The sequence below is a fragment of the Lottia gigantea genome, assembly GCF_000327385.1.
Source record: "Lottia gigantea unplaced genomic scaffold LOTGIsca_149, whole genome shotgun sequence".
Taxonomy (NCBI): domain Eukaryota; kingdom Metazoa; phylum Mollusca; class Gastropoda; family Lottiidae; genus Lottia; species Lottia gigantea.
Genome location: NW_008707778.1, coordinates 471,432 through 484,543, shown reverse-complemented (window position 1 = coordinate 484,543; position 13,112 = coordinate 471,432). Strand labels below are relative to the sequence as shown.

The 13,112-nt window shown below is 37.7% G+C and overlaps 2 protein-coding genes across 2 annotated transcripts; both read left to right on the top strand.

Annotated features, from left to right (window-relative positions):
• Window positions 1-2,096: 2,096 nt before the first annotated feature.
• LOTGIDRAFT_173138 (hypothetical protein) lies at window positions 2,097-4,693 on the top strand (the record flags this gene model as incomplete). Its single annotated transcript, XM_009050316.1, has 4 exons — window positions 2,097-2,151; window positions 2,225-2,416; window positions 3,431-3,631; window positions 4,443-4,693. 4 exons carry the CDS (start codon window positions 2,097-2,099, stop codon window positions 4,691-4,693), a joined length of 699 nt encoding a protein of 232 aa, XP_009048564.1.
• Window positions 4,694-5,066: 373 nt separating this feature from the next.
• On the top strand, window positions 5,067-10,051 carry LOTGIDRAFT_238526 (hypothetical protein; the record flags this gene model as incomplete). The annotated part of the gene is made up of 4 exons (XM_009050315.1): window positions 5,067-7,985; window positions 8,525-8,615; window positions 8,862-8,941; window positions 9,301-10,051. The coding sequence occupies 4 exons, from the start codon at window positions 5,067-5,069 to the stop codon at window positions 9,337-9,339; spliced, it is 3,129 nt and encodes a 1,042-aa protein (XP_009048563.1). The 3' UTR covers window positions 9,340-10,051.
• Between the last annotated feature and the right edge of the window lie 3,061 nt (window positions 10,052-13,112).

Genomic DNA, 13,112 nt, shown 5'->3' with positions numbered 1-13,112 from the left:
TTGTATAAAGGCATGTTATGTTCTATAAAATATCAAATCTTATGTATAGGCCTAAAACAAATACTACATTTGAAGTTGGTTTGGTTTGGCTGGCAGTTTTCTTCCGTTAGTCTTCTTTTTTATTGGATCTGGAATAAGTAGACACTTTTGTTTCCATCAATATTCATCAACGTATAAGCTTGAAATTCTTAAAATAAATAATAAATAGATCAATTTATTCAGTTTGAAGGTAAAACGCCCAAAGAACATAGATTAAATTCATGTTATCACAATACAAGTAAATATATATAAAAGAACTATTTGCAATAAGAATTGAATCAATTATTTTATCTTTTTAGTGTACGTTTACGTCTTTTCTACTTAAAGAGGCATAATATACAGATTTAGCTACATTCCTTATAATACTTTCCTTCTGGCTGGATATGATAGTAATAAATTCTGTATATAATCTATATTTAAAGATAGGTTTCCTTATTCTTTAGTGTCCGAAGCAAACTTTTTGATTAAAGGGGTTTAACCAATCATAAATGTCCATGTATGTACAATCTGGATAAACAAAAAAAAAGACATTTTGACCTTTCTTGATCAGTCACTCATTGGAAGTCTGCTGGTAATTCTCTTCTACATGTGAGACAAACAGGTATATTTCTAAGTCATTAGAACACCTCTATTTTCTATTCATATAAGTATTAGCATTTTCATTTTCATATGTGAAAATAGGGGAACCCATCTTTAATATAACAACTAATATTTGGAATGAATAATAATAAGTACCAACGCAAGCAGGACAAGAAATGTTCATCTTTCTAGAACACCTGATGATACCTGGTGTGACAGCTCGACAACCCTAACATAACTAAACTTTCCCAACCGGCTAGAATGGATTTTGAAATACTTTTTAGGCCAGGCAGATGGTAGCATACCAGGGTCGTAAAGACACACCACAGATCATCATTGTCATCACAGACGGTAAATCTGACCGACCAACCGATAGCATCATCCAGGCTATGGGAGCAAAGAGTGAAGGTATCACCATGATCGCTGTGGGGGTCGGAATTGACATCTTCATGGATGAACTTCGAGGCATTGCCTCCACTCAGAAGAATCTTTTCCTTGCAGCTGACTTTAGAGCTTTGCAAGGTTTAGTAGCCACCTTGAAAGACCTGATCTGTAAAGGTACCTGGCTTTTGCTTTTTAAAGATTGTCCATATTCAGTGCATTCTCGCTTGAAAGTTCATGTTGCATTATGAATACTTTTTTCTGCAGTACCTGATCCCCTATTCCTGAGCATATGGAACTTTCAGCATAAGCCAATTGATATTGAAGACGTATATTGTAACTTAAAATAAATCTTGATGTTTGCAATATAGATGACTATCCAATGTTTGCTGAATCGAGTTTTGCTTTGCACACGAATTTTGTAGCACAGTCTTTTGCTTAATGTAGCTTGACCAAACGATTTGCTAGATCATTCGCATCTGTAGCTCAGTTTATGTCGAATAAAAGAGGATGAAAGTGTATTTTCTTTGTTTTAGTTATTACTACTACGCCTGCTCCGATACCTACGACCACGCCCACTCCATTTGTAACAACATCAGATGGTATGTACGAATTACCATACTTTTTTGTTCGTATAAACCCTTTTGGAAATCGAAAAGAGAATAGGCCAATACGTTGTCATGGTAAAGTTTTGGTCATTGCGCACCGCATGGTCCGACGAATTAACTTGCAGGAGCTAATATTTCCGGTTGCGTCTTTCTGGAATTGCAGGAATTACAGGCGTTAGCGAAAAATTGGAATGTCCCAAGTAATAGTCAAAGGTGTCGCCAATACACATGAGAGGCTGGAAAACTCTTTACAATCTCTTTAACAACTCACAAATCCAAATATTTATAACATGAAGAATACCCCCCCCCCCCCCCTCCCCTCTCACTTCATGCAAAAATGTATAAAAAAAAAATAAAGTCAAAATATGCAAAACTGAGCAGTTTTCTTAGATTCATTACAGAAATAACCGTTACATATTTATTCAGATAAACATCAGAATGTATCATTTCGGGGTCTGATTTTTAAAAATGATATTGCCTCTGCAGAAAATGGCATTGGCTCAACATCCCCATCGCTTCCCGAAAGTTGTGTGGGCGCCCTTGGGTGAGGAAATAAGTTTAACGTTTATTTGTAGTTTTTTAATGTAACAAACATGCTGACAATTTGAATATTCCAGGTCTATGTGACGGCCGTGTAATGGATAAAGGGATCGGATATAACGCCTATCCAGAAGACTGTACTAAATATGTCCAGTGTTTTCAACAAGGGAATACCTACAGATCAGTTATTCGTCCCTGTCCGTTCGGAACGTTCTGGGATCAGAACGCAGTCACATGTAGCAATGCTGCTAATGTAATCTGTCGTAACGGTGAGTAGTTTTGCCACAAAGTCAGATTACTTAGGGACTCATATGATGCTACATTACAACTGGGCCTGTCATAGTACCCAGGAGGGTTTGAGTCTCCCTTATGTACAGGCCTTGGGAGGACAAAATAGACGCAATTAGATGAAACAATAGGTCGCCCAAAGGGTGAGAGGTTATTTTGTTATACGCCCACATGAAATGGAGGGCGTATATTCTTGTCACCCTGTCCGTCTGTCCGTCCACAATTGCTCGTAAACACTGTACAAGGCACAATTCTTAATTGATTTCCACGAAACTTGGTATGGTTGTTTGTAGTCACCCAAGGATGAACCCTATTGAAAATCAGAAGAATCGAAAAATATTTAGTATGAGTTATTGCCCTTGTTCTTGAAAATGCATTCGATTTTAGCTTGTTAACACTCTAGAAGGCACAATTCTGGACGGATTTTGACGAAACTTGGCATGACTGTTTGTTTTCACCCAAGAATAATCTATTGAAAATCAGAAAAATTGAAAAATATATTTTTCATTTAGTGTGAGTTATTACCCTTGTTCTTGAAAACGCGTTCAATATTTAGCTCGTTATCACTCCAGAAGGCACGAATCTTGACGGATTTTGATGAAACTGAGTGTGAGTGTTAATAATCACCCAATGATGAACCCTAACGAAAATCAGAAAAATCTAAAAATATTATTGCCCCTATTCTTAAAAACGCATTCAAGTTTTAGCCTGTAAACACTCTAGAATGCCCAATTGTTGACATATTTTGATGACACTTGTTAATATTATTCTGTATCGCCTCAAAAAATTCAAAAGAAGTGTATGTCTGAAGGTTGAATATTTCATACTGGTAATTGTTACTGTACTGCCAAATATTTTGATTTAAAATCAAAGCTGCCAGTGGGCGTATATTACCTTGTCTGGCAAGCTATCTTTATATATTAATTTGTTTTGAACAAGGTTCTGGTTTTGCGAATATGGAGCAATTATCCCTTGTTTATACACGTGCGTTTCAGATCTCTGCAGAACGATGCCAGATTATGTAATCTATGCCCACAGTGGACCTGGCTGTCGTCCGCACTGGATGTGTCTGGGACAACGCTCCTTACCCCAGTGCTGTCCCGCTGGGTCGCGCTTTATAGATAAAGTTGGCTGTATTGTTGATCCGATGTGTATGGAGTCGTGTATGTCCCACCATCATGAGAATCACACCTCGGGTAAGATCAACATTTTTTGCATGTTCAATTGGGATGAAAACATTTTTTGCATGTATGTTTAAATGGCAATGCTTGTTTTGCTTTTTTGCATGCAGCCTACCTAGTTAGCAAATGCATCGTTTAGAAAATATTGTCAAAACTTAGTAAGACTAGATTAAGCTTGAGCGCAATATTGCATGTATCTTTCTGGCAGATAAGATTGTAGTATATTGAGCTTACATTGCATGTGATATGGTCTAAATATTGGTTGAAAGAGCAAAATCACTTATCCGTACAACTTTGGGCTATACAAATTCGACCTGCAGCCTGCAGTTCATATACAATTAAGGAAAAATGTAAGGACGAAAGTGATATGGTTAAAATGTCCTTTGTATTTGATACGTTTAAAAAATAAACAGTCCAGACGTTAAATTCTTATTCTTATGTTCACAAGACTGATATGCATTAGACGATAAATCCCTATTATCAGCATTGCACAGTAGTTATTCTAGCATGGCACTCTGCACCTGTACGCTGCTCTAAATTATTTAGCTTTCACTTCCAGTGTCTGTCATTTTGCCATTATATGTTGCAATATCTCGATAGTTAGAAATGTAGATGTATTCGTGAATCATTCGGTGAAAACACATCCTTTTAGTTATATACGTATCTCAGCAGTTTATAATTGATTTCCTTTGAAACAATATTTACCAATCAAAATTTCTTACCTGGCATTGCTAAACATTGTCATCTTTGACCAAAAATCATTTTGTGTAGAATAAAACGAATACATCAATATCTTCTAATAGTCTTTTTTTCTGCCTTTCCTAAGCTGAATGTATGTTAAAAACTCACGCCGATAAAAAGTTTTATTTGGAAACGATTGCTGGTTTTGGTGAAATAGCTCGTCCCTGTGCTCCTGGTTCCATTTTCAGTGAAAAACAATGCACTTGTATCTCAGCGCCTGACCTAAACCTTCACTCGCAAGGTGAACTATCTTATGCAAGTGTTACATTTCATTCTACTAACGCTTTAACATTTTTTCATTTTCATTTTTCATCAATGGCGGCAGAAGACAATTAATTTTTCTTACTAGTAATGATTAAACAAGTTAGTTATAGAGTGACAAAATGATAACCAACATCAGAATGTCAGGAAGAATATTCTTAAATTTGTATCTATTTGTTAATATACCAAGTTGAGTAGCCTCCATATTCAATTGTGGAATAAATCAAACCTTCAAAATTCGTAACCTTTTATACTTTTGAACCTTCGTAAACTTTAAGTACCTATTATTTCATACATACATGATGTACCAATAATGATTTTTTAATTCCAAACTTCAGTGTGTAAATCGTCTGTCCACTACTCGTTTGACCATGGAATCGACGACAAATCTCAGAACGGAGTCACCGCCGGAGTGAACAATGTCAGAATCAGCAACAGAGGTACGGCCATGTTTAACGGAAAAAGTCAGGTAAATCTCTGGAGGTTCGCTGGAGTGGAATTCGGACCGGAACTAGTCCTAAAATTTCGTTACAGAATGTGGACACCTGCCACTGATTGGACACCTGGATCGGGAGGAACCTGGACCTGGGATGCAAGTTCAAACTCGTGGATCAACAGTACAAGCAGCGCTGGATCTTGGATGTCCGGAATGGATGGTGTGTGGATCGGAACCAATGATCAGACTGGACAGCAGTGGCTCGGAGTCGGAAACCCTGGTGGACACTGGGTCGGAACCGTTGATTCCGGTATGACAGGGAATGGAATGGGATATGATTTCTGGAACAGTTTGAGCACTGGAACTGGTGTGTGGCCTGGAATGTGGCAGGTCGGAAACGGCATGAATGGGGTCGGCTTGGGTAGCATGTGGACCGGAGCTTTCGGCGGAAACGGAATATCTGGAACCTCTAGTTTCTCCGGAAGCGGTAACTGGGTTGGTGGAAGTAGTTCTTCCACTGGATCGTGGTCGGGAACTTTTGGTAATGGTAATGGCGGAACGTGGTCAGGTGTTGCCAGAACCGGATCGGGAACATGGTCCGGAACAACTACCAATAATCAACTGGTCACAGGAACATGGGCAGATATGAGTGGAGCAGGAACCTATGGTATTTGGAATGTAACCTCTGGTCCTTGGCTTGGCACGAGCGGAGTTTGGTCCACAAATGGGAACGGAGGAGGAACGTGGATTGTCACACAAGTAGCCGATATGACTAACTCAGGGGGTTCTTGGAGCAACACCGGTAGATATGATTCATCGTGGAACATGAACACTCAAGGTACCGGAAATACTGGCGAAGTGTGGACAGGGACTTTAGATCTGGGATCTCTGGATACTGGAACATCATGGAGTAGAGGCAGTGAAACTGAAACGCGGGGTACATCGACGTGGAACAACGTTCAAGGGTCAGGAACTAACATCCAAGGTGGAACGTCAAGCACAAGTACATCGACAGGGAACACTGGATTGTGGACAGATGGGACCGGAGAGACCATCAACACCAATGTAGACAAGTCTGGTATCAATATACAAGGGGCCACGACAGGTGGAAACACAGACAGCGTCGACACTTCCAAGAATCAGATTTCTGATAACATCGACATCACCAAGGTTGGAATCGACGCTGGCGCTAAAGGTATCAATACTGGGCCAACTGGTGGAACCAACCAGATTAACCGAATGTACAGTCTGGATACTGTCAATTTCTTGGGTGGCAAGTGGGATAATGGCAATTGGGTTTCTGACAGTTCTGATACAGGACCTCAAACGTCTGTTGACACCAGCTGGACATTTGAAAAAGAGATTTCTGGTGGACAAACAGGACCTACTAAACCAGTAGTCAACCAGCCGCGTCGTAATAGATGGCAGATCGTGGGTAGTGGTAAACCAAACATCCCCGTCATCGATACACCTAAAACTGGCGGCAGCATCGATTCTATATTTAACGTAGACGGACAATGGGTCGTACAACCCAATAAAAACCAAGGCCAGCCAGCTGTGCGGGTAGAGGGTGGTCGATGGGTCAAGGAACCAACCAATCCAAGCAGTACTACCACCGACAGTCAAGGACGAAGCTTCATCACCGGATCTGGAATGTGGAAGATTGTTGGACCGGATGGACGAATTATACGATCAGGAGTAGGTAACTCCATTCCAGCAAATGTTATTAATGAACTGATGGGCAACACAAGATCTGTAGGTTGGACCAAACAACTAGAATGGACCATCATTGGACCAAATGGGCAGCTCTTGCGGTCCGGAACTGGACAAATTCCTCAGAATCTTCGAAACACTGGAACCGTCTTAGCAGGTGGCTTCTTCGACGTCAATCTTGGTGATGTAAGTCAATGGGTCATCATCAGCGGTGATGGTCAGATTACTAAACATGGTATAGGTAGCACCCCCAACGTCCAGATACCTCAAGGTTCACTTCTGATGAAGATCATCTGGTCATCCGGGAACCAACAATGGACAATAGCCAAACCTGACGGCACAGTCATCAAATCAGGAACCGGAAACTTCCCACAAACTCTCGACTTGTCCAATCTTTTGAATCAGGTGAAACCGACAGGTAGATTTGGAATGGGACAAACGGGTGCCACAGTAGTAACTGGTTCCGGAGGCGGGGGAAGATGGATAATTGGTGGCAACCAAGCAATGGCTAGACAACCATCAGTAATGAAAATAGGGGGTGGACAAGTGAAAATAGGAAGTGGACAACCATCAGTAGTGAAAATAGGGAGTGGACAACCATCAATAATGAAAATAGGGGGTGGACAAGTGAAAATAGGGAGTGGACAACCATCAGTAGTGAAAATAGGGAGTGGACCACTTCCGATGAATGTGGGGGGATCAAGCCAATGGACCGTCTCAGGATCGGGTACAAGTGGCCCAAGTAGTATAGACATTAACAAAATCATCGGAGCAATTGGTGGCAAAATACCAGGATCAAGCGTCGGTTCTTCCGGACCTCGACAAGGGTCATCTGGAACAGCGACCTTCGTGTCTAACTCTGGTACATCTGGTCAGCAAGGTGGTTCCGGATCATCCAACATCCGTGGTGTGTCTTCAGTGGCTGGAAGTGGTCGAGTTGACTCTACTCCACTTGGTTCTAGGGGGGTTACTGATTTAGAAAGAGGGTCATTTGATGTGACGGTTGACAAGACTAATATTGGACCACTAGATTATAACTTGAGGGCCATCAAGATGCGATCCAAGAGATCCCTTTCTCGACCACAAGCCATTATTTCCAACTGTAACGGTGTCAATGGTGAAGGACCTTCCATTATGGTTTCCGGTGGTCCTGATTATGTTACTTTCTCCATCAAAACTTCCAATACTGTGCGACCAGCTCAGCTTACCATACCAGCGGTAAGTTCACTTAAGTCTAATATTAAGACTAATTTATGACAATTCTCTGCTTTCTAAATAAGTAAGCTTATGCCGAAGTTTTAACAAATCACTCTAATTGCATTCTGCATAACCATCTTTATTAGCCTAATCAGGTGCAGGAAAACATGAAAAATATGACATTTCTTGTCGTTACTTTTTGCAGTAATATGAATAGGAACTAAAAAAGATAGTGGACCACAGCCATATACGCCAATACCTCAAAAAAGAGTTTATTAAATTATCATCAAATTAAAACATGAACGAGGTCTCATTGATTATTTCCAATTTCGAACTTGACTGAGATCTCATCAATATATACATGTATAGCAAGTTACATCAAGATCAGATAAAAACTGTCTTTATCGTGCCGACTGACGTTTTCTATGTGGACGCATAAAAACACAACGACGGGACCCGAGATACCAGTGTTTTTCCGGATTTCTTGACCAAGTCTCGTCTCACATAGGTATCTGACTAGGGAATCTATCTAAGTATTTGACATATGTTTTATATTGTAGAGACCTGGGTATAACGATGTGTCTATGATATACGATGGCCAGAATTTAAAAGCAAAAGTAAACGATATCGCTCGCTCAATCCCATTAACAGGTACAGTCCGTTTAATACACTTCAAAAGAGCTCCTGTAACATCCTCTACCAATATAGTAAATCCAACAGGGCTGTTACTACATTTTAACAAACGAGGTAACGCCTCATGGCGAACTTGAAGCAAAAGATAAATAAATAAATTTTGCTTCAAAAATGAAAAAAATTTGCAAAGACCAAGTCCAAAAGTAGAACGACACTTTGCACTGATAGAATTTGTAATATTAAAACATATCACATATCTTTCAGGTAAAATCGAAATGAGGCAAGCAGGTTTATTATTTGGAGCTTGTAATGGTTATGCTAATTTTAGAGGAGAAGTAGATGACGTAAGTATAGCTTTAATAGGATATGTTTGGCGAATATGTTACATTATGGGTATTCAAGCGAAATCATGTTTTAATCTGATCCTTATAGTTGATTAAAAATTGCAATCCTTCAATACGTATATAAGATTTTTATTATTGAGACTTCGGAACTTGATTTTTCCCAATAAAATACTTTATTTTCGCATCCTGATCACAGAAAATCGTCATATTTTGTCTGTAGCATTCAGAATCAATGTTTAACTTTTTTGTTTGTGTCTCAGAATGCAACTCGTCCGATACCAAAATATGAAGGCATTTTTTTACTGTGTCAAGTAATTATGAAAAAAAATCTAAGTGTTTTTTTTTCAATTTCATTTCAGTTCGAGATGTATGAATGTATTCCACCATTTTGGGGCTAATTATCCGGGACTTCTGTCACGTAATTAGCTGTGATGTACATAATAGACTTTATTTAAACCAACCCATTTTATAATTCTAACCAGAAGTTGTTAATTCGCCAAAAATATTCGAAAGTTTAAAATTACTACTTCATTTTTATAATTCACCATAGCTTTAAGGTTGAATTTATAACTTTTATAGCTAATTTGCAATGTGGATAAAAAATAATAGTAAAATAAGCTTATTTGAAAATCATTTCTCTTGCCAACTGCTAGCTTTAATGTCGAAATAATGGTTCAGAAAAGATCTATTTTCAATTTATTAGCATTAGCATAAAAAAGTTGTCAGGCATATTACATGACATGACATAACATAATTATGCCAACTTGAGCAATTCTAAAGCTGTAAGGTATAAGCCGAAGAAGGTCGTAATATCTTGACATTGTGAAGATGATCACTGGCATAAGGTAAAATATTAAAATGTGTTCAGTTTTAATAAGAATCACGCATGTGATTGATGTGTGTGTAAGAAATGAATAAATATCTAATATCTAAGCACTCTAATTATACCAATTGGATCTGAGTGAATTCCTAGTCAAAAATGTAGACAAAAATTTAAGCACTTTGTAGATACAGTAGCACCTTGGCTCAAACAGCCGATCTTACCCTTTTCAAAAATTCCATGGTAAAAACAATATTTTTGGACAAAATAAAAATAATTTTAAGAAATGTAAGTTGTTGTTTTTTGGTCTCAATTTGATACAGACATCTGGGTCCATTCTCAAAAGAAAACCCAACCTAATGATAAAAATTTGTTGTAATTGTGGATTCTCATATTGAGATTTACCATACTAATGACAAAAATTATAATAAGTTTTTCCTGTTTATATAAACAAGAGGGCTTGGGAAAGTCAACATAAAAAAGGAATTATATTAATTCATTAGAATACAAATTTTTCCCTTAAAATTTGTGAACATGGATTTTACAATATAGATCAGCAAATCATGCTTTTGTCTATACAAATAGTCTCTATCACATATGTCACGTTTAATTGTTGTGGAGATAGAGTGTAAGGACTCATTTATTTGGCATAATAATATACATGTGCCATTACAAATGGCGGCTTACATTACAAGTAATTACGTCACTAAGGAATGCGTGTCACGTGACTAGCTAGTGTACCGTATGGAAAGCAATCTCCTACTAAATATCATATGCATGTTCTAGTCACAGTATTATAGTAAATACATCACACTCCTCCTTGCTAAGCTTAAATGTTCTTCCATATTGTTTATCCTTTATGAAAACATAACTATGATTAAATGTCCACGAAATTAACGCGATTAAAAGTAATACAGTCCACAACTAAATCTGAAATTATCTGCTTGATAATAACACGTAATTTATAGTATCCGTAAGGCACACAAAGAATATTAATTGTTCATATACAAATTGACATATTAAAACTTTTTTATCAGTCTTTGTGTTTTATTCACAATTCGCGAAGATCGTCGAACTTGAGTACTTGAAGATTTGGTACTTGACTTTGAATCTTCTCTTGGTGTAGTTATATGTTTATCTGGTTCTCTAGAAATAGGCGTTGATTGGATATACATCACTTCTATTGCTACTAGATCTATCAGCTGCACTGTTCATATCACCACAATTATTATCTACTACTGAAGAAGTCAGATCATTACTAGTTGATTCTGGAGTGAACGTTTGATCTGAATTAACCTTATCTTCCCAACTTACTCTTCTTGGTAAACTAGTATGTTGATGATGTTTCAACTGACTAGGATTATCAGGTTTGTGTACCCCCATTTGTACTGTAGTAGAATCTGTTGGAGAATTAACCATTGGTTTATTAACTTCTGTATTCTCTCCCTCACTATTTTCAACTATCACATTATCTTCAAGAGAGTTGTCTCCCTTCCTCATTTGATCAATATGTCTCTTCCATACACGACCATCACGTAGAACTACTACATAAGACTTAGGAGCAGTTCTTTCTGCTATTGTACCAGGCCACCATGTACCTTTGTGACGAAAGTCTTTAATCAAAACAGAATCTCCTGGGTAAAATTCCCGAAGAGAACTTAAATTGTCATGATTAGCTTATTGATTACTTTGATGATTAAGAGCTGTTGATTTCACATCAGGATGTAGCAAACTAAGGAAAAGTTTTGCTGGCGTACAGCCTGTAGTTGGATGTTTAGTTGACATATATGATAACACGTCTAAAAAGGTCAAGATCAAGAGATATACGTCATCAAAATTTCTAATTGCACACGAGTATAAAACCGGAAGTTGACATAGGACAGCAAATATGAAAGTACAAATAGATAGCCAATGCCAATGACGTTTGATCCTACAAAGGTCAAGGTCAACAAAGGTCAAGGTCAAAAATTGACAACCGAAATTCTGAGACAAAGTGGCTCACAATATGAGGTAGTTGTATGCAAAGTTCCATTTTCAACAAATGTATACTTTGCGAGTTATGCCCCTGGCCAAAAATGTCAATAATGAGTAATTAAACCCGGAAGTGCCACGCCCAACTCAATATTTTTTGAATAAGTTAATCAATATTCAAAATGTTACGTTATGTTCCAAATGCCAAGTTCCTACATAATAGAGGTCAAAAGATATAGGTCAACAAAAGTCAACAAAGGTCAAAATCAAAAAATGAAAATATCCAAATGTTAAAACCCGTTCCTTTTTTGAAACTATAAAGCTGAAACAACTGAGCTGTTAACACAAACTGACCAAATGGATGAAGTAATTTTGTGCAAAGTCTCTTTTTGAACAAACGCATCCTATGCGAGTTATGCCCCGGCCCCAAAATGTAAACAATTAGTAATTCAACCCGGATGTGCCACGCCCACCCCAATTTTTTTGTCATAGGTGAATTCATATTCAAAGTGTCTAATTGTATTCCAAATATCAAGGTTCTCCATAAAATAGGTCATAAGATATACATACACCAAGATCAAAAAGACAAAAATATGGTAAAACAAAACTCAAATTTGAAAAAATCACGAATTTCAATTTTGCTTTAAAAAAGCAATTGTTCTATATCTATGTAAAGTGCATGAGAAGCACATTAGGAAACCGAAAAAATTAACCCTCTAGGTTAATTAGGTCACGTGCTAGAGCAGTCCAAAGTTGCGAATTTGGCTTTTTACGGATAGCTATAAAACCGGAAGTACATGTCGGGGGTCAAAGGTCAAAGTATCAAATGATAGCCAAGGTCAATGACCTTTGACCTTATGAAGGTCAAGGTCATCAAAGGTCAAGGTCACGAGATATACGCCATCAAATATTGAAAAAATTCAATCGCACATTGCAAAAAAGCAAAATCGAAATTCAAAAATCGGCTTCCTGTGATCTCTCTTAATTTTTATGTTCTTTCATTTGACACCAAAATTTTGAAATTCGGTTCAGCCAAATTGGCTGAATAAAATCGAAGTGTTTCAGGGAAATCAAAATGGCGGCCAAAGTTTCACGTCTGTTCCGGATTTTTTTTTCTTCGTTTTTTTGTCATAACTTTGTCTATCTATCAGCATAATTTTTTTTGTCTTATACAAATTACACCGGAAGATATTCAACCGGAAGTGAACATCGATTTCCTGTTTAAACCGGAAGTGAAATTGAAATTTTTACTGTACCATTTTGTTGACTTTCTTAAACTGTCTTTGCTCAATTTTTTTCAGATTAATCAGACAAAGAGCAAAAAAATGAAAAAAATGCCGATAATCGGCTCTAGAAGTCGGATTTTTCGGTCGATTTTGT